General features: G+C 36.2%; 3 protein-coding genes and 1 long non-coding RNA gene across 6 annotated transcripts; 1 reads left to right on the top strand and 3 right to left on the bottom strand.

The window, feature by feature from the left end:
- Nucleotides 1-1,368: 1,368 nt before the first annotated feature.
- LOC116207762 (lysine-specific demethylase JMJ25) lies at nt 1,369-6,574 on the top strand. Of its 2 annotated transcripts, XM_031540853.1 has the most exons (13): nt 1,369-1,638; nt 2,334-3,082; nt 3,176-3,285; nt 3,399-3,498; nt 3,577-3,709; nt 3,802-3,865; nt 3,940-4,636; nt 4,718-5,047; nt 5,179-5,475; nt 5,568-5,640; nt 5,733-5,818; nt 5,957-6,076; nt 6,180-6,574. In XM_031540853.1, the coding sequence occupies exons 2-13, from the start codon at nt 2,339-2,341 to the stop codon at nt 6,270-6,272; spliced, it is 2,847 nt and encodes a 948-aa protein (XP_031396713.1). In that variant the 5' UTR covers nt 1,369-1,638; nt 2,334-2,338; the 3' UTR covers nt 6,273-6,574. The 2 variants fall into 2 exon arrangements, with proteins under 2 accessions (XP_031396713.1, XP_031396712.1); XM_031540852.1 differs by having other exon boundaries at nt 5,957-6,574.
- Nucleotides 5,538-10,493, bottom strand: LOC116207763. Of its 2 annotated transcripts, XR_004156974.1 has the most exons (4): nt 10,280-10,493; nt 9,717-9,772; nt 6,460-6,665; nt 5,538-6,358 (listed from the first exon to the last, which is right to left on the bottom strand). It is a non-coding gene; the product is annotated as an uncharacterized LOC116207763 (long non-coding RNA). The 2 variants fall into 2 exon arrangements; XR_004156973.1 differs by lacking the exon at nt 9,717-9,772 and having other exon boundaries at nt 10,280-10,489.
- Nucleotides 10,494-15,382: 4,889 nt separating this feature from the next.
- LOC116207408 lies at nt 15,383-17,981 on the bottom strand. Its single transcript, XM_031540330.1, has 3 exons — nt 17,522-17,981; nt 16,585-16,608; nt 15,383-15,811 (listed from the first exon to the last, which is right to left on the bottom strand). The coding sequence occupies exons 1-3, from the start codon at nt 17,721-17,723 to the stop codon at nt 15,477-15,479; spliced, it is 561 nt and encodes a 186-aa protein (XP_031396190.1). The 5' UTR covers nt 17,724-17,981; the 3' UTR covers nt 15,383-15,476.
- A 1,476-nt stretch (nt 17,982-19,457) lies between these two features.
- Nucleotides 19,458-21,818, bottom strand: LOC116206690 (pyridoxal phosphate homeostasis protein-like). The gene is made up of 7 exons (XM_031539487.1): nt 21,524-21,818; nt 21,121-21,187; nt 20,499-20,545; nt 20,329-20,416; nt 20,103-20,236; nt 19,916-20,014; nt 19,458-19,787 (listed from the first exon to the last, which is right to left on the bottom strand). Exons 1-7 carry the CDS (start codon nt 21,785-21,787, stop codon nt 19,707-19,709), a joined length of 780 nt encoding a protein of 259 aa, XP_031395347.1. The 5' UTR covers nt 21,788-21,818; the 3' UTR covers nt 19,458-19,706.
- Nucleotides 21,819-23,333: the final 1,515 nt, after the last annotated feature.

Here is a 23,333-nt window from a genome sequence, read left to right as displayed (position 1 = left end):
AGACTAAAGTGATAACTGGAAACAAATTAACAGTTTACTCTTCATAGAATACGGTATTTCTATGGTCACGTGGCATTATAGTTCAATAGTTCACAAAATTTAAATAGCTATTGTACTAAAAGTTTTCGCACTTTAGTTTAATAGTTTCGTGCAGAAGGAATTTCTATTGTGCGAAACCGATCAATTAAAGTACCAAAACCCTAAAAACCGTTGAGTAATTCAACAAATTCACACAACTAAAAAAGACAAAAAGCGACCGAATCCCCAGCTATGCGGCCATAAAAATTCAATTCAATTCAATTCAATTAAGAATAATACTATTACCTAATATAGATTTCGAAAAAGATGCAACAATATATATTCTGAATTTAATTTAACCATTTTATATCTACAATGCATTACGGATGATACTCATTAATGTGTTCGGATTGTTAAACCACGCGAAAGTCATGGATATAATCTCTTTCCGTAAATTATCAAATTAACCACTTTCTTAAATATTGTTATCGCTCTCATTGATTTTTCGTTGGTAATGCATTAAATTGCTCAGACATTTATATACGTCACATATTGGTTTTTTTTTTTTCCTTTTAATTTTCTTCAGGCAATGCATTAATTATTTCTGTAAGCTGGACGCGATCATATCATGGTAACGAGTATTATTTATTTCCACTTTAAGCAATTTGTGATTCTTTATCGTAATTAATCAGAATAGTATTCGATTTTGCTCACGAAAAATTGGCAAGTGAAAATTGCTACCCAACCACCGAAAAAAAATCGCTACACAATCTATCTAATTCTTTTGGCTCGTATCCAAAATATTGGAGTGGCGAGGACCTTTGTTAAACCACAACTCGGATCTACGGATAATCCCCAAAAGTACTGATTATCAAAAAAGATATGATCTATTCGGATGATCGACCATGGAGTGCCTACGCTGGTATATATAGCTCCAGCGGCATATGATTTCTCCGTATTCTAGAGCAGAAGCCAAACACAATGCGCGAGCGAAGTACATGTCGCAAAGGTCGAATGAAGGGAGCGCAAATTAATAGCAACAACGGTTAATGTTTAATGGATCTTACTAATTAATTCTAGTATCTTTTTGGGCACGTGAGAATTGATATACATTCACTAATGACCAATTAAAATTATCGTAATTTAATTAATTAATATTAGGGGAAAAGAAAAAGAGGAAACTCATTGAAACGTGGGGCGCGTGTGGGTAGGGGTAGGGCTTCCCTAGCAGCGGGTCCTCGTACAAGTGGGCCCCACCGCGTCCCCAGTGCCAAACAGGACCTGTCGCATGTGCTATATCTAATCTCAGTTCCCTCTCCTCCTTATTTCTTCTTCTTCGTCATCCTCTGCTCTCTCTCTCTCTCTCTCTCTCTCTCCAGAATTCATCTGATTCTCTCTCTCTCTCTCTCTCTCTATATATATATATAGATATATATATAGATATTCTCTATCTCCTCGCTCTGCCGTTTCACTCTCTCCAGTTTCCGCCTTCGACTTTCAACACACCCTGCATTAACTCAAAACTCCGATTCAGTTCAATCCAATCCAATCCATTTCATTCATTCTCCAGTTCCAATCGCGCGAAGACAGAATCCAGTCACGCAAATCGCCGTCGATAAGGTGATTTGATTTGATTTGATTCATCCCCTCTATCCCGTTCCGACACGATCGACTGCTCGTCTCTCTCTTTTTTTTTTCGCCTTGAATTGAATCCGGCAGAATTCGCGGTTGATTGAATCTGACGCCGTCGTCGTGACTCGTGATCGATACGCGATTACATGCTTAGCCTGTTTTCCATGCTCCGATCGGCTGCAACTCAAATTTTTTTTTTTTTTTTATAGTTATTATTATTTTTTCTCGGTACTAGACTGTCGTGTTCCCCTGGGTCGATCAACGCCGTTGTTCCCTATGATAGGTGCTCTGCATGGTTGTCGTCGCCGGAGTTTCTTGTCGGGTTCTTCGTCCTCGCAAATTTTGTGTTACTAGTCATTTTCCATCCTACAGAATTGCTGTGGCCTGTCGGCGACAATCGCTTCGTCATCTCCCAACAAAAAGAGAATTTTCTGGATAGCTCATGCAATATGTAACAACTAACAAGCCAGTTCAGAGATTCTGTTCATGCAAATTCAACAATGTTGTTCTGTAGCTTCTATGTTTGATTCCCTCATGACAATATATTGGACCTTGACATAACAAAGCTTGCGTGACTGGTTTTATGTCTTTTAGTGTTGGTTGGTTGCTGGAAGAGAATATTTGAATTATTGCTCAGTGCTGTCTGTGTTGATTGTTTCTCTGCTCTGTGTATTGCATTGCAGTTTAAATGGCGGCAATCTTGTTGCCGAAGCAGCAGCAGTTTGGCCATTACACTGAGAAAGGCGTCCGGAGAATCATTCGGTCCCCAAACGTCTCACGGCTCTTGAAGAAACCCAAGCTGCAGGATTTCAAGCGGCCTTCCAGGATTGATATATCCTCTGACGAGGATGAGGATGATAGAGAAGAGAAGAAGATGGGACCGGTGACTCCAGCTAAGAGAAGGGTCGGTTTGTCTCGGAAGAGGAAGTTGGATGAGGACCCCGAATTTTTCGATTGCGTGAAGATCACGAAGCGGCATAAAAGTGATTTGATGAGGAGGAGTAGTGCTACACCTGCGAGTTCATGGACTAGCTCTGGAGATGAAGCAAGGACGAACGATCAGGGCAGATCGATAAATACTGTGGTTTCATCTAGAGCGAAATCTTTCACCAGAACAGGAAGAGTTCCCATCGGAAAGCCTTTGAATGGCATGAAGAAGAGGAGGAGACTAGTCCTGATTTCGGACAGTGAATCGAGTGACTTTGAGGAAGAGATGATTACAGTTAAGATTAAAGAACACAGGAAGGCTCAAAATTCTGAGAATACTCTAGTTGTGGAGAAACCTGTGAAGTGTTCGGGAGAAAAGAAGTCCCTCTCGATGAATCATTCATATGTCTCAAAGCACGTAGCAGCTGTTTCACGGAGGTCACCCCCTATAACTCAGAAAGTCGACTTTCACTGTGACAGCAGATGCAAACCTGGGAATTCAAAGGTTAATACTTTTGACCTTCCCTGTCTAATTGCCTGAGAAGAAGATTGTTGATTGGTTTTGTTTATTGATAGATACAAAATTTTCTAATCGCAGCCAAGAGGTCGTGTAAGCTGTCACCAATGCAGGAATAACGAGAGGAGAATTGTGGTTCCTTGCAAGAACTGTAAACAAAACTTTTACTGTATCCAATGCATCAAGCAATGGTAAGATTTCAAGTGTTTTTCCATATATTCAGCTGTTTATCTCATGCATATGTGGATTGAAAAGAACAAGATCACATGTATGATTCTTTTTTTCCCCAATTGCATTTCAAAAGGTATCCTGATAAGTTGGAGGAAGAGATTGCCGAGCTTTGTCCATTCTGTCGAAGAAATTGCAACTGCAACAATTGCTTGCACTGTAATGGGGTGATAGAGGTCCGGAATCTCTATTTCTATAAGTTATAGGTCTGGTCAAGTTCATTTCCCTGACAAAAAATAATTTTATTATTGCAGATACCAGAAATCACCATGGACGATTCTGAGAAGGTTAAGCATCTCCATTACTTGATGGGATTGCTGCTCCCTTTTATAAGACGGATATCCGAACAACAGTTTGTAGAAACAGAGATTGAAGCCTCTATTCTTGGTATAGTATTTTCAGAACCCTGCTCACAAGTTCTCTTTTTCTCTTTAAAGTTCATTCATTGACTACTATGAGGTCCTTGTTTGTATATACAGGAAAGCAACCCTCAGAGGTTGAAGTCCCAGTGTCATTCTCTTATTCGGATGAGCGTGTTTACTGGTAAGGATCTCAACACAAAAAATGCCGCCATCCATGTGTATGTTGAGGCTCATGTTTTTTGTTCTTGGGAACAGTGATCATTGTGCCACCTCCATTCTAGATCTCCACCGAAGCTGTCCCAACTGTTCGCTCGAGATCTGCCTCAGTTGCTGTAAAGAAATTCGTGAAGGGACCCTCTTGCCCCGCTCAGAGATGAAGATACTCTATCAGAACAAAGGTCAAGAATACATTCACGGTGGAGATCCCCGGCCCGAGATACACCCCTCACAAGCTTGTCAGAACTTCACTCAAGTTGATGGACTGTTGGTGTGGAAATCCAACAGTGATGGCAGCATAACCTGTGCCCCGAAGCAAATGGGTGGCTGCGGTCAATGTACATTGGAGCTCAAGCGTATACGTCCTAAAGAGTGGATCACTGGTTTGGTCAAGAGTGCAGAGAAGTTGTTAGAAATCTGCAGAGTCAAACAGAAAACTCTTAATAAAGGGGACGATTTGAACAATTTCCTACTTTCGAGGAAAGCAGCATCTAGAGATGGGTCAGATGACAATTACCTGTACTGCCCTTCCTTGAGGGACACATTGGAGCTCACGAACTTCCAAACTCATTGGGCGAAAGGCGAGCCTGTCATAGTCCGAGATGTGCTTGAACAGACTCCAGGCCTCAGCTGGGATCCCATGGTCATGTGGCGCGCATTGTCCGAACATGTGAACTCAGAGGTCAGCTCAAAGACATCAGAAGTTCGAGCCATTGATTGTCTTGCCTGCTGTGAGGTTGGTTATTGGCCATTGACTGCCTCCAAAATTAAATTTGCTCTTAAGCGTTGCTCTCATAACATGAATATGGAATTGCAGGTGGAGATTACTACTAAGCAATTCTTTAAAGGCTACTCAGAGGGCAGGACCTATGGAAACCATTGGCCTGAGATGCTGAAGCTGAAAGATTGGCCCCCTTCTGACAAGTTCGAAGATGTTTTGCCCCGACACTGTGACGAGTTTATAAGTGCACTACCCTTCCAAATGTACACGAACCCTAAATCAGGGTTCCTCAACCTTGCTGTGAAGCTGCCAGCAAATGTTCTGAAGCCCGACTTAGGTCCGAAATCGTACATTGCATATGGTGTTAAAGAAGAACTCGGAAGAGGAGACTCTGTGACTAAACTACATTGTGATGTTTCTGATGCGGTATGTACGGCTAAAAGAATATACCATTCTTTCCACACAAAATACTTGCTCCATGGAATATACCAATAATGTAATTCTGTTCAAGTCCATCACGTTTTCCTTGATATTCATTGTTTCAATGTCTTGCGCAGGTGAATATTTTGACACATGCGGCGGAGGTAGATTTAACTGAAGAGCAGCAGTCGGGTATTGATAGATTGAAAAGACGACATAGGATGCAGGACATAAAAGAAGGACTAATTCAGGAAGAGGAAGAGAGGATACCCGATGGATTTTGTGAGGGCTCCAGCAACCGTGAAGAGAGAACTGAGCAAAAAGGTGGGGCCCTATGGGACATTTTCCGGAGGGAGGATGTTCCTAAGTTGGAAGCCTACCTTACGAAGCATTACAGGGAGTTTAGGCACACGTTTTGCTCTCCCATGACAGAGGTAACTAAACTACTGGAACTCGAGATTGTGGATTCTCTTGCCTTGAAACCTTAGAATCTTCATACGATTAATGGCGTATTGTTAATGTTTAGGTCATTCACCCAATCCACGACCAATCATTCTATCTTACTGCCAAGCACAAGCAGAAGCTGAAGGAAGAATACGGTTAGTGAAAGTTGTTTACAAACTTCTTTTGTTGACTTGGACAAAGAACAGAACACAAATTTACGGTGAGGTCTTTGCCAATTCATTTGCAGGAGTTGAAGCATGGACATTTGAGCAGGATGTCGGAGAGGCTGTATTTATACCTGCAGGATGCCCCCATCAAGTTAGAAATCTCAAGGTAAAAGGTTCTCTGGTTATGAAAAGCTGTCAATTTTCCGTCTCCTTGTCTTGGATGCGCCTCTCAATGAAAGCATCAAACTCGTGATATATAATCCTCTTTTTGTTGCAGAGATATTAATCCTCTTTTTTGATGCAGTCATGCACGAAAGTCGCTCTCGATTTTGTCTCTCCTGAAAACCTTGATGAGTGCTTTCGCCTGACCGAGGAGTTCAGGCAGCTTCCTAGGAACCACAAAATCCGAGAAGACAAACTGGAGGTAATATTTTCAGCAACCCAACCCGATCCTAACAAGATCTTTCCATTTACGTCATACGATTTCCTTCCTCTAACTCGGTTTTTCTCATGTCTGCCTGGAACAGATAAAGAAGATGGTAGTTTATGCAGTAGAACAAGCCGTTCGAGATCTAGAAGACTTGTTTGGGATTCGGCATCTCATTATAAACGGCCCTTGACTTCTGCAGGAGATCTTTCCAAGAAGATGTATGTTGCGGAAAAGCTAATTTTGCGAAGCGCCTTCCATCCTGGTCTTCGGTTTTTGCTATGAAGATTAGTTTTGAGCAAGGAGTTGAATATTGAGTTAGAGGAAAATGCGGAGTACAGACAAGATAAATGAGTATTGAGTTAGAGAAAAATGCTAACCTGTTAATAATTTGGCATTTATGTTAAGCTTCCGAGTCTGATGGAGACATGTGCAGAACAACGATCATCCATCTGGTCATTAGAATCGCGGAAGTTCGTCAATCTTTGTATTCAATCTCTTTCTAGTTGTGCTGACCATTCATCGTTTCTTCACGTCCGCCGCGCGGACCATTCATCATTTCTTCTTCTCATCCACATTTTGCGGCCTGCAGGTATAAATGTGAAAGAGAAACATGAAAGCATGGGGTAAGCGGTTGGTTAGAGAAATATAAATGGACAAATTAACTTCAAAACTCTTTTAATTTCCAACTTGTTCTACGACATTGGCAAAAAAGGAATTTTTGTACTAATCAATTATCAATTATATATAAAAGTTGAAGCATGGGATGTGAGACTTCCATTTGGCAACTCTCAATCATAGTTGTATGGCATACGGTGCGTTTGGTTTCAGAGTTAAAAGTAACTTTGATTTTGATCGTGGAAAAAGATAAATGTTGTGTAGTGTGCTGAGTTAAAGTTAAAAGTTAAAATTTTTTACTTGAGAAATGTGTATTTTTGTTGTGTAATGGGTTGAGTTACAGTTAAAGTTAAAGTTTTTGTATTTTTAACCCTGAAAACAAACGAGCCAATATATATAAATTCTTATGATTGACATATAAATTCAGAAAGATTCTTGTACGTCTGTTCCATTTGGAAACAGAATTAAATTTAAATTTTATTTTATTTTATTTTACTTTTTTGTCAATTCAACAATACAATTATTACTTTTTCTTCAATTTAATAATAATTTCTCTCACATATTTTTTTCTTTTCTATTATTACAATTAATTTTTTAATACTAAATTTTCTCAACTATTCATTACTTTTTCCTCAAATATAATAAAATTTCCCAATTACTTTTGTCTTTATCCCGTGAAATCAAATAAAATCACAATCATACTCCGGTACCAAATACAAATGGTAGTTAAATGAAAGAAGAAATAATGGACCAGTAAAAAACTGAGAATGAAAAAAAGAGCTCCTCTAATTATATAATTTGGAATAGTGAAATGAATTTTTTTTGGAAAATTACATTTTAATAAGAGTAAACATTTTTTTATAGTTCTCCATATTTTAGATTTTTTTTAGAAAAGTAAAAAATTCTCTTGAAGCAAAAAAAATTTCTGGGCATGTTTACTTTTAGTGAATTAATTATTACTTTTCTTCTCTACTTTGCTTCTTTGCTAAATTTATTTCTCCATTGAAAAATACAAAAATATGTTTACTAATGTTAAAGTTAGAAAATCGTGATCGTAGTAAATCAATCACTAATTTAGTATTAGAGCTTAGATCTTGTGAAAATAAATGACGTTTAATGAATAAAAAAGGAAAGTCATAAATTAAAAATTAGAAAAAAGAAAGAATTGGTTCATGGAGAATTAGAGAACTAAAAAAAAAAAGCTTTTCTAATCTCTTTACATTTTTGAATGGCGGAAAGGAAAATTTTCTTCAAAAACAACCATTTCAATTTTATGCAAATAAACATATTTTTTGTAGTTCTCTACTTTTTGAAGAATTTTAGAAAATTTTCCAAGAAAATTGAAAATTCTTCAAAAAGTAAACATATCCTTATAGATTCTCCAAAAGCGGATGCTTGAAAAGACATCACATCACTCGCATTTAATATAAAGATATGTACCCATGCTATTCATAGATTGCCGTAATTTTTATCTTTAACTTTTGAAATGTCTAAATAATGTGTGCAAGTTATTTGTAATGTTAATGAAATTAATCAAAAATTGAAATGAAGAAATTGAGGAGTTTAATTAAAAATTAATTGAGTAGGGATAGAGAAAGGTCGAAAAAACAAGGAGATAATTGTGGGAATAGTAATTCCTTGGTAGTTAAAGGGCTACACAAAATTACTAAAGGCCTGTTTGATTTGGAAATATAATTTTAAAATCACAACTTTAACCTAATTTTATTTATAACAAAACAAAATAACTCATACAAAATAAAAGAGTGAGCCCCATTTATATCACTTTTTTTCTACAACAAAATAAAATAACTCATACAAAGTCAAAGGATGGAGACCATTTATGCCACTCTTTTTTATTTTAAAATCATATTTTGAAACCAAACATAGCATAATTTGCTCATAATTTAGTGGCCATAAATTAATTACGTTATTTTGTTATGGGCAAAATTAGCAAGAGAATGTGACACAAACTTCAAATCTTTCCCAATTTGTAATATTGATTACTCTTGGATGTTGGAGAAAATTTCTACTCATTATTATGAGTTCTTAGAGAAGTTTTAGTAAAACTCTCATTTTATTATCAAATTTTGTGAATATAATATTATTTTTTGAAGATTTAGCTTACACTTCGTTTGTAATCCTCTAAAAGCAAAGATTCAATTTATCAAGACCCAAATTGGAGTTATCGTAAGATCATGCAGGGAAATACTCCATGTTCACATGGACAGTGGAGACTATTCGGATGAAGCCCGCACAATCCTCGTTATAAACAAAAATTATATTCATTGAGTGGAATGTCACCGAAATATGTTGTTCAAATTTCAAAAGATACAAGAATTAGATAAAAGATTGCAAGATTTATGTTGAATTTAAAATTGAGAAAAAAGAAGAAGAAGATAATCTCAGAATTCAATTCTATCAGAAGTTACAATCTTATTCTTAAATTTTATAATTCTCTTCTAAATTAATTATTCTAGAATGCATTCTAAATAATATTATTCAATTCATCTAAAAAAATTCTCTTCCACAATGAACTTAACTAACTGGGTTCAAAAGGGTCCGGTTGGTTTTGAAGTGAAAATAAATATTTTTCACTCTATTCCATTTTTTCATTCAATTCAACAACACAATTATTACTTTTTTTACTTTTTCTTAAAATTTTTATCTTACTTTTTCACTTTTTCTTCAATTTTTTTTATCTTAACTACTGTTAAATTCAATTTTTTAATATTAAATTCTCTCAACTATTCATTACTTTTTTCATATTTCAACAACAAAATCATTATTTTTTTATCTTCTTCCTCAACCTCATTATTACAATCCCATTTAAATATATATATATATATATATATATAAATATCTTTTCACCAACATACTTATTTGTCTTTTATTTATTTCAATGGGAATTGAGTTAAATTTCGAAATTTAACTCTATTGCCAATGGACCCAATTTTTGCACGATATGATGTCAAACAGGTGTTACTCTATTATCAAGATTTGGGGACATACAACCACAAACCTGAAAGTTATTCTTGGAACCAGCATTATTTCTTGCAACCAGGCATCATGAACTATCTAGAAAACATTAAAGAAAGAACACAAAAGTAGAAGCATATTAGATGTAGGTTTTAGATCCTTCAATGAGGAAAGCTTGATTTTAAGCAAGGGAGGCACTGAAACTCTTCTATAGAGATTTCAATAGAATTTTTTTGCGAAGGCGATCAATTTCTATCAGTTTTTTCATCTTGTCTCGGTCGGGTTTTATTGTACCATAAAACCTAATAGCTTACTTGGATCGTGGGTTAATGAGGGTTACAGAGGGGTGGGTTACGAAGGATTATAATACAATTGTATTATACCCTTTATAATCCGCAATGCAAACAAGCAGTAAAAATTTTTCACTACACCCAAATTACACCAAGGATAAAATCCAATTTGGATTCATTAGTTTGACATCCAAAGATTGCATCACATGCTTATATCAACCCCCTATCACTAGGAATTGTTTTGAGGCAAAGATATAAACTAATTCTATTGGTTTATTGGTTATATTCAAAAAACAAAGAACCTCCATGATCATACCTGGATTTCATGAGTCCTCCATGTGCTGCTCCTCCACATCATAGTAACCTCCCATGAAGATCTTTTGAAAATTCCCTCATGTAACTTGCAAATTCAGGAGACATACATATACATATATACAAATAAATCACCCCATGAAAGAGATCCCAATTAGAGATAGGGGAGGGAGAGATGTAGAGATCTTGGATCCCATAGGATTTTTCTTCTTGAGCAAGGTGAGAATTGGCTTTTTATAGCCCTCTTCCTAGGGCAACTTCCCTCATATGTCAGATTACGATTCTGCCCTTCAATATTAGATTTGCATTTTGATCGGATCTGGGATAATATCCCGTGGTATCCGCTAGAAATCTACTTTTCTTTGAAAACATGATTCCAAAATCGACAGCCTGAATCTCGCAATTATATATATCTCGATTATGCTGCTCTGATTTCATCTAGGAATTGCCAATAATGGCCGATATCTACAATTGATTGATACCACTCTCGCAATTTTTTTGGAAAAAAAATCCTGAATGACTTTGTTATTATATATTGATGGTAAGGAACTACTATGATTCTCACAAATAGGTGAAATTATGGTATATCGGGAAAAAGATGCTTTGCTCCCTAACGTTTCGTCGTAGAATTACTTTGCCCACTAAATTATGAGATGCGGAGAGATATAAGGATTTGAAAATTAGTGTTGGTGCATGTAGAGACAATATGGAGAGGGCGAACATGGTCTTGGAGCTGTCACTGGCGAGCGAGGCTGACTGATTTCGAAGGAGGGGCTTCACTGGCAGCCACCATCCCTGTCCAAGGTCGTGGGGACCGTCGATAACCTCGATAACCTCGATTGGGATGACGGTTTAAGGCTCTGATCCACCATTGCCCAAACCTACACAAAGAGAAAGGGAAGAGCAGAGGAGAGGGTCTTAAGGCGGACTAAGATTCGATCACAGGTTTGGCGTCCACCACAACTCCCTTTATGCTAATCCAACATCTGAAATCTTGTCTTCAGCACTAGGTTGCGTCCACCTCATCTATCTGTATATATCTATATACAATTATAAAAGTCGAAGCAAATAGGTACCTGTGTTGAGTGACTTTTGAAATTTTTTACAAATCATAACGCAATAAATGTCACTTTATTATTGTGTTACCCTACTTATAGAATTCCAAAAGTCATTCAGTTACGAAAGTCAAAGGTCATCTATAAAAAATCTCCAAAAGTTAAAAATTCTCACCATTTGTGCTCCATCATCATTTTCACAAGACCAAAACAAAAGTTCTTTTTTTAAAAGTCGTGGGAGACTCCAATTTTTATAGAAAATAGAAAAGTATAAATTTTACAAGACATTATCAACAAGTATGAAAATAACTAAAAAAATTCAATCAAAATATGATTAAGAAGAGAAAGGCGCAATGGCGACGCCCTTGTCTATCAACCAAGAGGTTGCGGGTTTGATTCTCGTGATGGGATCACTTGTGTCCCTATATTAATTATTATTATTTATATTTCTTTGTATTAGACTGAGCCTCCCTTATAATTGAAAAAATAATTAATAACAAGCAATATTGTCACAAAATTAAAAAAAACTAAAATGATTCATTTCCTAAAAGAGAAATAAGATATATGCGGAAGAACCTCTATTAAAATTGTCGCAGATATTTTATACACATATAATCTATTATAAAAATGATGACCATTCTTTTTGGCATGTCCAACCTGTGCATATGTGCGGGTCTTGCATCTAATCTATATATAATACTAAAAGTTGGGACAATACATCAAGAAGCGCCACATAGGACGAAGCAAGCTTCTTCTTGTGTGACCTTTCTTGTAACCCCTATAGCAACGTGACAAGCGACACCATATTATGATGCCACCTCACTTGTCGAAACCGAAATGACATGCACTTATGAAAGACGAAAAAACTTCAAGGCCCGTTTGGTTCGGGATCCAGAAACGGAAAATGAAAAGGAATGAGTCGGAATGGGAAGGAATTGAAAATGAAATGACAAAATTTCATTTTTATTTGGTCAACTAAGGAATTGGAATTCAATTCCATTGTTTCTATTCGGCTCATTGCTCGCGGAATCGGTATCAATTTTCATTTTTTCATAATTATTAGTAATATGTAAAGTGAACAATGAACAAGTCTCAATGCGGCTTAATAATTATAAATGTAACATGTATAAATTTCAATAACTTATATATTTTAAGTAATATCTTCAATTTGTTGGATTTGTTGAATGGACGATATTTACTCTGCTCATAATTGACTTCGTTCTATTATTTGATTATTAACTGAATTTTCATAGTAAAATTACAAAAAAAAAAGACAAAATAAAATTAAGGGGCATTTGGTTTCAGAGTTAAAGTAACTTTGATTTTGATTTTGATTTTGATTTTAATTGTGGAAAAAGATAAATGAGATGGTATTATAAATTTGACTTGGAAAACGTGTGTTTTTGTTGTGTAGTGGGTAGAGTTAAAATCAAAATCATGATTCTAAAATATGATCATGAAACCAAATAGGCCCTAGTTTAATTCCCTGCATCACTCCCTACAAGGAATGGATGATTCCCTCGTACAGGAGAATTAATATCAACAATCGGAATGATTCATTTTGATTTCGATTCCCCTCTCAATTTTCATGAACCAAGCGGGCCTTAATAATAAATCTATTAAATCAACATAATGCTGCGTTTGGTTTCAAAATAGAATTTTAAAATTAGATTTTGATTTTGAAAAAGGGTGATATAAATAGTTATGTATGAGGCCCACTATTTGACTTTGTATGAGTTATTTTGTTTTGTTGTGAAAAAAAAGGTGGTATAAATGGGGTCCATCCTTTAATTTTGTATGAGTTATTTTGTTTTGTTGTGGGTAGAATTAAGTTAAAGTGTGATTTTAAAATCACACTTTGAAACCAAACAAGCCTCATCCAAAATGCAAAATCGTACAAATTGCTTGAGAAGACTCTCGATGCCCTACAGTTTTGCTGATGACGTCGTCTCTGGTTCGCCCTTCATTTCTTTCATTAATTTGAAACTGATCATTTGCCTCTCTATTTATTATGCTTTAGGTGGTCAATATAGTTTTGTTAGACTTTTTTGAGCTACAAAATCCCAAATTAAAAAGGAAAAAAAATTGAAAATCACAACTCCCCCGGTTTCAATTAATAAAAGCTTACAAGATACTTAAGATTAAATTACATGGTAGTAAAAATCTACAAAGAAAAGTTAGGATTTTTATTTTTCACAAGTCAATGAAAAGAAAAGCAGCACTTAAATTATCACAACTAGGTGAAAAGTTGTTGGGCATATTAAGAAATTCGATGATTACTACTAGGGCAAGTTTAATTGATAAAATTTTGTCCGTGAGTAAGATCTCTTTATAAAGAAGTTCTTTCTATTTTTTTTTTCATTGTCAACAGCGATGGATCATGATGGATCATCACAATTCACAATTAACAACAATATGGAGATCAAGGGTATTGACAATTGCTGTTGCATAATGACTTCAACAATAAGGCATTTTGATATCTTAGCTCACTAGCACTTTATAAGAAACTCATTATTTTAATTGTATTTCATTTTATACTCTATAGAGAATTCTCTACCTTTATATAAGATTTTCTAAAAAAATGTAATTTTATTGTGGCAATTTGTAAATATAAATATGTTTACTAATGGATCTCTCGATGTTGTGTTGTTAGTGTTGATACTTAACCTTTATTTTTTTTTCCTTCCCCATTAATTTCTGTTCAATTGGGGAACCGACCCTAATAACCTGAACCACTAGCGGTTTGGTTTTCTAGTTGATTTTAGTCCTTTTGGGTGCATAATTCCCCAACCCAAATCAACCCAAAAAGTCGGTGCACTGACCCAAAATTGAAAAGCTAGAACCATTCCTACCCCTACTAAACACTTGGCCCTACAGGCTGTCTTTGTTCCTACTTGAGAATTCACAATCATTTATATCTATCTATATATATATATATATATAAAGTTGCATCCACCCTATTAAATAGGGATATATTAGTAAATATCTCTACTTAATAGGGGTAGAATCGTCAATATATCAATAAATTAGTATGTTATATAGGAAATTAAATTATTGTAATTAAAGAAAATATATACAAAAGAAACATTAAAAGAGAATTCTAATCACTTAATGTTATTTTATGAGTGATTTTAAGTTTTTATTAAATAAATATACATAATTTTAAAGAAATAAAGTATTATTAAACTTTGGTTAATTAATTTAATAATCATTATTAGCATCATAAAAGTTAAATTAAACAAATCTCTCATCAAAGTGATTGATAATTTTATCTAAAATTATTCAAATTTATAAAACTTAATATACTAATATGAGTGACAAAAAGATACTTGCAAATACAAAATGTTAAAATTTTATAAATTCTATGATTATTAATCTTTCTTTCATTAACTAAAGTTAGGAATTTTGTCTTTTTCTGGATTTTATAATTATTTTCTTGTAAATTAGATTGATACTTGAGATGATGTTTATAAAATATTTTACATGAATTATTTGCTTATGAGCTGTAAAATTAATATTATCAAACGTGGGTATAAAATTTGTCATATTAAAGTTTACAAAGTATAAAATCATATAAATCAACATTAATAATTGTCTCATAGAGATCGAGGCATCGAACTAATGTATCTAGGAAGCTAATTGATATCAATTAGTTTCTTTTCTAATTTTATTATTTTTAAATTAAATTTAATCTAAATTAGACATAAAAGTAAATATTATATAGAGATCGAAGGCATCAAACTAATGTACCTAGGAACCTAATTGATATGGTGAGAGACCTAATGATGTGACAAAGGACCTAATTGGTACAAAGTTTTTGTCCGTGTCAATTAGCATCCAAGTGATGGAAAAAAAGAGTGAGGACCCTAGTGATGTAAATTCAATATCTCATAGGCCTAATTTCCAGTTTACTCTAGAAATTAATTTTGAGGTATGCACGCTCATGTGCTATGACAACATATAACTACAAACCAACTTCGTTAGATTCGACATGGTTTATAACCAACTGTCACGGGTGCAAAGTAAGCTATTTCAGATCAAAGCACGTAAAATTGGTGCATTACATATTTCATATAAAAATTGTAATTAAAAGAATGATAAAAACAAAAAGATTTATGTAAGATTGTTCGTTGAACTGATATAAATCTAGTTATTCTGTAAGTATTGATTGCTTTCATCGGAGTCATCCCTCCATCCTCTTTGACGTGCCCTAAGCTCCCACATGGCTGTCAATGACCGCTGAGCCTCGAGCGCGGACTCAGATTTCTCCCTCGCCTCCTCGCATGTCTCCATGCCAGAGCTGCATTTATCAGCTTCCTTCTGGAACTGCGATGTCATCTTTTTGGCCTCCAACAGCATCATGTCAGCCTTCTGCTGGTTCTCCAAGGCTTGAGCCTCTTGTAGCTTCACTTCCTCCTTCAGCATATCGATGAAGTTCTTCTCCATCTCTTCGCTAACCTCCGGGTCATGCTTCATGCAATCTGCAGATAAAATGATGGTCATGAATGTGATCGTTTCTACTACTTGGAAGCAAACATTTGCTTTTTTTGTCCATCAATTTCGCTATTCAAAATTAATGTCCGTAATCAATTCCTTCAAAAGATTAACATAGAATATGATTCATAGGAATAATATTGATGCAACTATGGAATGTATAGGGATATAGATTTAGGCTTGGTATGGTTTGAGAGTATTGTTCCCATCAACAGTGCTCAAATAAAATTTTAAAAAATAATTATTAATTTCATAATAAGTTGAAGTGTTTGGACGATATTAATGAGAAACTACTAATACTAAGATATATATTGATTAATGCTGAAATATAAAAAGTTTTCATAAACATTTTGTTAAAGAAAATTAAGTTTTCAATAGTTAAAAACAACCCAAATCATGATTTATAAATTCCTCATTAAACACTGTTTTTACTTTAAAAACAATAAAAAAAAGTGCTTATAAAACCTCATATCGTACTGACAAACTAACTCTTAATCATAACAATTTGGATTGTCCATTACAGTCGGTGGCAGTGATACTCCAAGTTCGTAAAGATACTTCAAAAAGTATAAAAAGCCACATGTTTAGTCTTATATTCTTCAATCTTATCAAGGGAAGGGAGGAAAATTTGTGCGAAATTTTCGAAAAGCTTCCATGTAAAATCTCCCTTCTTTTCTTTCGATTCCCTCTCTATCCAAACGGGAGGTAAATAATAAATCTTACAATAATTTTGAATAACAAAACCAAAATGACTAATTACCTGTGAAGCTATGGTTATTCAAGCCTGCAAAAGAGCAAAAGAACAACAGCTGGTTATAACAACTGAAAAATAAATCAAGACTGTTCACAAAACAAGGGGAATTATGTTCAACATTTCGATAAATCTAATGCGGGTCGCGGTCAAGAGTGAGAAACATGGCTTATCTTTTGGTGAAAGATAAGGCAGAAACCCGAAATAACATTAGCAATAGAATTACGAAGGATGGAAGCAAGGCATGTAGGTCAATACAACATCACCAAATAACTACTAATTCTACAAGGATTCCCGAGTCATAATGGAAAAGAAAATGTCTTGTTTGCTAGCCCGTTCACAAACCTTTCCTTTTCGATAGATTTTACAATACGTTACTGTCCAGCCATGACTGATAATGCTATCAATTAAAATACTCTTTCTTTACCATCCTTGATCCAATTTTTTAAAATACATGGAGCTAAAGCCTATACGCCGAGGCATGGCTGGTTATTCAGGGGAAAAAAAAAAAAAGGAGGCATGGGCCGATGGCTTGGTCTTTGACTATTCTACATTCCCATCTAAAACACTAGAGTCTACGCATGTTATATCCGAAACTTCAAACGCACATTGGTGTGGAACAAGTCTACACACCGAGAAGGCCTAGAACTCAAACTTAAAGCAATGACGAATTCAGGGATGGATCAAGGGGGGCTAAAGGAGGTAGTCGCTTGTTTATATATTTCTTTTCTTAAGAAATGCTGCTATGGTCTTGATCCAAATTCTGTGTTTTTATTGGCCTCCAAATTCTACGTTCGTCATCCCTGTTCAGATCCGTCAATCACAAGCACTCGACCCGAAATGGAAAACGAGGAAAAGAAAGGATGGACAACAAAGATGGCAATCTAAACAGCTGAGAACGCTTGAGATATATAGACCATGCATTAACTATATATACATCAATTACCATCCATGAGGGAGAGAAGGGGCTGCGAGGAGCAATCGCAGTCACAGAGAGGGCAGGAGAGGGACTTGCGGTGGCGGATGGACACGGAGGAGAAGCCCTCGGTGAGGTGCCAGTAGAGCGGGCGGCCGATGATGAAGCCCACCAAGCACAGCCCCATCATCCACAGCCCTGCCTTCACCGCCCTCTGCTGCCCCCTCTTCATCACTCTTTGTCTCTCGATGGCTGATCCGTGATCTATACAGATATATGTGGCAGTGTATGTATTGGTAGAGGCAACAAAAGCTGTTAGTAAAAGTGGGAAGAGATTGAGATCTCGACTGATGTGTTAGCATGATAAAGGCATTGAGAGAGAGACCGCGGCGTATTATAAGGACGGTTTTAGGAGGGAGTCAGCTGCCAACAAAGATTTGGGGAATAAAGGATGGCATTTTTTTTTTCCGGTATGTATCGTGATGTTCAAAAACTCGATTGGACTCAACTAATGTAATTCGAGTTGAGTCAACTCATTAGAGATAAAACTATTATAATCATGGATTTTCTTTGTTTATAAGATTTGAATCCAATACCAAATCGTTTGAATCGACTCGGGATTGTAATTTCATTGAGCCTAGCAGATGCAGATCAGTTTCTAATCTTTTGGGAAACAAATTTTTGTTGGAGAAACGATCATCATAACCAGGTAGATCTAAACAAAAGTTTAAATGATAAAATATAGATTAATTAGTAATTTATAAAAATTATTCTCAAAGTTCTCTCTGTGGAGATATAATTGTAGAAGAACTTTTTCAGACTGCCTGCAAACCACATGAGAAAACACCAATTAATTGATAGTACTAAGAATGTTATAGTTAAAATGTATTAATTTGATTTATCTTTGTAATTTTATTTTCCTTAGTTTTATAATTCATTTTTTTTGGTATGTACCCTAATATTCGGGAGTCTAATGAACTTTAACTAATCCAATTCGAGCTAGATGAACCCACTAATTGTAGAGCTCTTTTAATCAAGAATTTTCTCTATTTACAAAACTCAAATCCGAAACCTTATTTAAAGGGAACAAGTGCCGAGCCCTTATCCAATCCTTGTTGGTTAATTTTATAATTTTATTGTGTGTATATATAGAGTAAATTAGCAATCTGATCCTTGATGTTTTGTGCGGCCATCAACATATATAGAATAAACTATCAATTTGATCCTTGACGTTTAGTGCAGCCATCAACTTCATCCCAATCTTTTCGAGCCATCAATAACGTTCCCAAAATTACACTTCCGTCTATCACTTTGGTCCTTAACGTCAATCTCCAGTTAATTGAATACTAATGGTGTTAATTAAAAAACTAAAAATTTTAAAAAAAGGGGCAGAAGAGACGGCTAAGAGGGGCAATCGTGGCCCCCTACCACCTTCCCCCATCGGGGAGGTGGCCAGCTGACTAAATGCCTTTGGCGACCTCCCCTTGGGGGCCACGATCTGCCCCCTTCTCTTTTTTTTTTTTTTCTTGAATTAAAGGTCGAGAGGGGAAGATCAGCATAGCAATCTCCCTCTGGAAACTAGAGCGACTCTACAGCTGCCATGAAATGTTCCATTAGCCCGAATGGATAAAAGGACTCGGCGAGACATAACCCACCTAAGTCATCATGACCCCACTAAAGCGCACAGTGGAGCAGAACAGCTCCTATAAGGTAGAGGAAAATGATCTATTAAATCAAGTGCTTTCATGTTTAAATCGAGATTCGACCCCTTGACCTCCCCTTTGGAAGACGAAATCCGTTATCAACTGGACTACTACCTTGGTGGTTTTGCCCCCATTCTCTCTCTCTTACACTTTCTCGTATATTCGATTTGCTCTTCGAGCTTTTGGATTTAGTCTATCTCTGATACTTGTAATTATAGAACTAACCTTTTTTTTTAACAAAAATCTTCAGTCTGCATTAAATATCTTCTACAATAATTTTATTACATCAATTATATGAATAGTAATATTCAACTGGATTTTAATATCTTATGAGTATAAACATTATTCAGACATACTCTTATGATTCCATTGGAATGGGTAGTTATCTTGCATCAGGACCCCCCCTCGCTAGTCCTTGAATTACAAGCAATAAGATAACAGACAATCTGGTCGATGGATCTAACTCAATCCCCAGAACGCTGTACTAAATTACAGTCACAGGAAATTCAAAACTAATTGGACGCTTTCTTTGGATATTCTCTGGCTCCGAAAATTGTAGACCCGACTCTTATGTTTGTACTTCCCATTTCGATCTGCAAAACAACTCAAATTTAATGCTCAAAGACCAGCTTGGAAGGGTAAAGTAAATTATTATGATATTAACTGAAATTTTAGTGAAAGCATAGTATCTCCAAGTTGTTGGGAGCAGAGCAAATCTTACAGCTTGTTCAAAATCACCGGACATGCCCATCGATAGCTCGCACTTCTCCTCAGGTATCCCGAGAGCCTTGCAGATCTCGGTTCTGCAATTGGCCAAGGTCTGAAAGCACCAAATTGGTTTATCATCAGAGCTAGAGGCATTGCTTGAAATGGAGAGCAAGAGAGGTAATTATAAGGTGAGGAATCACCATGAAGTTCTCGGGAGTTGATGAATAGTCCAGCATCCCTATTGTCATTAGACCGCAAAACTCGAGGTTTGGGCAGTTCAAACTAACGTGCTTTGCTAGTTCCACACAGGCCGAGGGTTCCACTCCAAATTTTGCTGGAATGATCACGACAGAAGATCAACATTATGAGAATTTTAACCATAAACGGCAATAAGATCGTCCATTGCAGGGCCAAGCTATGGCTTACATTCTTCACCACTAGTGTTCACTTGGACAAACACCTTCAGAGGCTTTCTTCCGATGCTTGCTACAACAGTGTTAAGACGATTGGCAATCTGAAAGTTCAAAACAATGAAGCAAACGAAGATAATAAGAGAGAGTAAATACCAAAGATAATACCTACAGGTACTGATTTACCTTCTCATCATCTATACCCTCAACATATGCCAGGTTCGGTACTCCGGCTGGACATATAAGACAGAGAATATTAGGTCATGCCACCATAATTCATAAGTACTGATATAGAGTGTTCCAGTCCAAGAAAGAGGTAACAGCCTAATATTTGCTCGGGAGTAAAATAGATGAATGCCTTCTAATTGATGTGACAGTCTTTTAAATGGCACAGCTTTCGACAAGATAGACAGCAGAACTCTAGACTAGCACCCGAACGCTCTTTATCATCTATTGCTCTTCGACACGACAAACGTCATTGGTACAGAACAAAGAGCTCATACATTCCAGTAGAGAAATATTAACCCTCTATTCCCTTCGTAATTCGACCGTCTGACATGTGATATTCTCCTACCCAACGTCTTAATGATCACGAGAGTTGCAAGATGCACTACTCATTAGGACCGTCCAACCCTCCTGTACTTCACCGTTACTTTAATGCATGAATGCAGTAGATATAGGGACAAATTCAAATCTCCGATTCAATATGGACACTGAGCAAGCTCGATAATCATAACTTCTCATTCCTAAAGAAGATATTTTGAAGGTGTCACTACATAAACTGGATTAATAAGTTAAGCAGACTTACTCAGAAGAGGCTTCACTTTGTTGCTCTGCAAATTCCCAATGAAATGCCACTCAATGTCCTCTGGAAGCTGCAGTTTCCGAAAAAGCCGGTGAATTGAGTACTCTGCGATAGGATAGGATTTGGGGCATCGATTCGACAAATTGAGTCAAAAAACAAAGTTCCCGATTGATGGTATCTGCCATTAATTTCCTGAAAACATATTCGATTCGCCCAATTTCCATAATTATTCAATGATCAGACACTCAAGAAAATAATCGGCTCTCAAATTAACAGTCCACAAGCTATGAATCACGGAATCATCCGTTTCATTCAGCACCGATCGAGAAACAAAAATCAAAGAGTCTACTGATTTTTTGGAAGCGACTAAAGATTGAAAGACCACTGGGAATAGAAATGGTGATACCTGAGGAGCTTTCTCAACGAGCTCCTGGACGTAGTTCTCGCCGAAACAGCGGTGGCCGGCGTCGTAGACTTGGCGGATGAGGGAGACAGGCTTGGTCTTGCTGACCGCTACTACCCGGATCTGGTGGGGCGCGCGGCCGCACCTCCCCGAGACCTGGTGGACGCGGTGGAGCACCGAGCGCAGGGCCTCCGCCGCGGCGGAGGAGGAGACGGCCATTGTATCGGTCGGAGTTGAGAGATTCTCCGCCACTAGTGGTGGCTCCATGTGCCGTCAGCTCAGCTACTAACACCGCTAGAAAATACTTTCGCTTTCATGTTTTGGGAAAATTTTGTTTTGCGCCCTGAGATTTGGAATTTAACTATTTTGCACCCAAATTTTACGTTTTACCATTATGTACCACAATTAAGAATACCCATGGCATGCAATACCAATGCGGATCGGTTCAAACGGTTCGATGCTACTTCTCTTTAAGTAAGGTCTAGGATTTGAATATTGTGAATGGAAAAAATTCACGTTGGATTAACGGATCAATCTTGCTCGAATTAGATTAGTTTGGCTTATTGGGTTTTCGAATATCAAAGTGCAAATAGAAAAATTATTATATGCAATTACTCGAGCTATTAATACTCATTTCCCCGTTTCTCTAATAATATACAGTGAAAACTCGTAAACTTCTCTTAATTGTTGAGAAAAATTTAAATGGTCTTATTAAAATTTTCTCAACTATCAAGGAAGTTTCTGACCTTTCCCTATATGATTTGTCTACAACGGAACTCCAACTTGTGTTTCATGATGGAATATTAATTTGGGAAAAAGTCAAATTTGGTCCTCAACCTTTAACTCCTTTTTCTATCTTAGTCCTAAACATTTTATTTGGCTGGATTTCGTCCTCAATCTTTTTCGTGCGGTATGAGTTCAATCATTCCGTCCAAAATTCCGTCCATTTTCCCTAACATATATATTCGTCAAATGAGAGTGCGCCACGTGCGCGACAGATCACTGCTATTCGAAACCGGTTGTTATAAAGCAAATTCGATTATTTTTTTAATCAGATCCGTAAACTGGACTAATATATTTTCGGTTATTTTAGGATTTCAGCCATCACTTCTCTTTCATCATCTCACGCACCGACAGATGGCTGGAATCCTAAAAGAACCGGAAATATCTTAGTCCGGTTTACGGGTCTGATTAAAAAAATAAATCGGATTTGTTATATAACAACCAATTTAGAGTAGCAGTGATATGTCGCGCACATGGTGCACTCTCATTTGACGAATAGACATGTCAGGGAAAATGGATTGAATTTTGGACGGAAGGACTTAAATCATACAACGCGAAAAAGATTGAAGATGAAATCCAACCAAAGAAAATGTTTAAGACTAAGAAAAAGAGCTAAAGGTTGAGGACCAAATTTGACTTTTTCCCTATTAATTTCAGCCGTTCGATTCCACTAACTTTTAATATCATTCATCTATTATTTACATATTTTACTCCTAATATTTTTAGTCCTCCACATTTCACAATTTTTGCCCACAATACTATTTCATTGTTCTTGAATCTTTCCACCATATGTACAAATCACCTTCACCCACGTCACCCATCATCGCGCATCATCAATCCCGCTACATCACATCCACATCTCATTTACATCACACGAAAACCGAATGTTTGAAAAGTATATTGAACCATATAAATAGATTTTAAAATAAATTTGGTCTAATATAAGCCGGACACATCATCGACATTTAAGCGGATTTTAATTTATGGACACATTAGCGACATGTCATCGACACATAAGTAGCCCTCTAAT

The sequence above is a fragment of the Punica granatum genome, chromosome 5, assembly GCF_007655135.1.
Source record: "Punica granatum isolate Tunisia-2019 chromosome 5, ASM765513v2, whole genome shotgun sequence".
In the NCBI taxonomy this organism is placed as follows: Eukaryota; Viridiplantae; Streptophyta; class Magnoliopsida; order Myrtales; family Lythraceae; genus Punica; species Punica granatum.
This window is presented reverse-complemented; position numbering and strand designations above follow the sequence as displayed.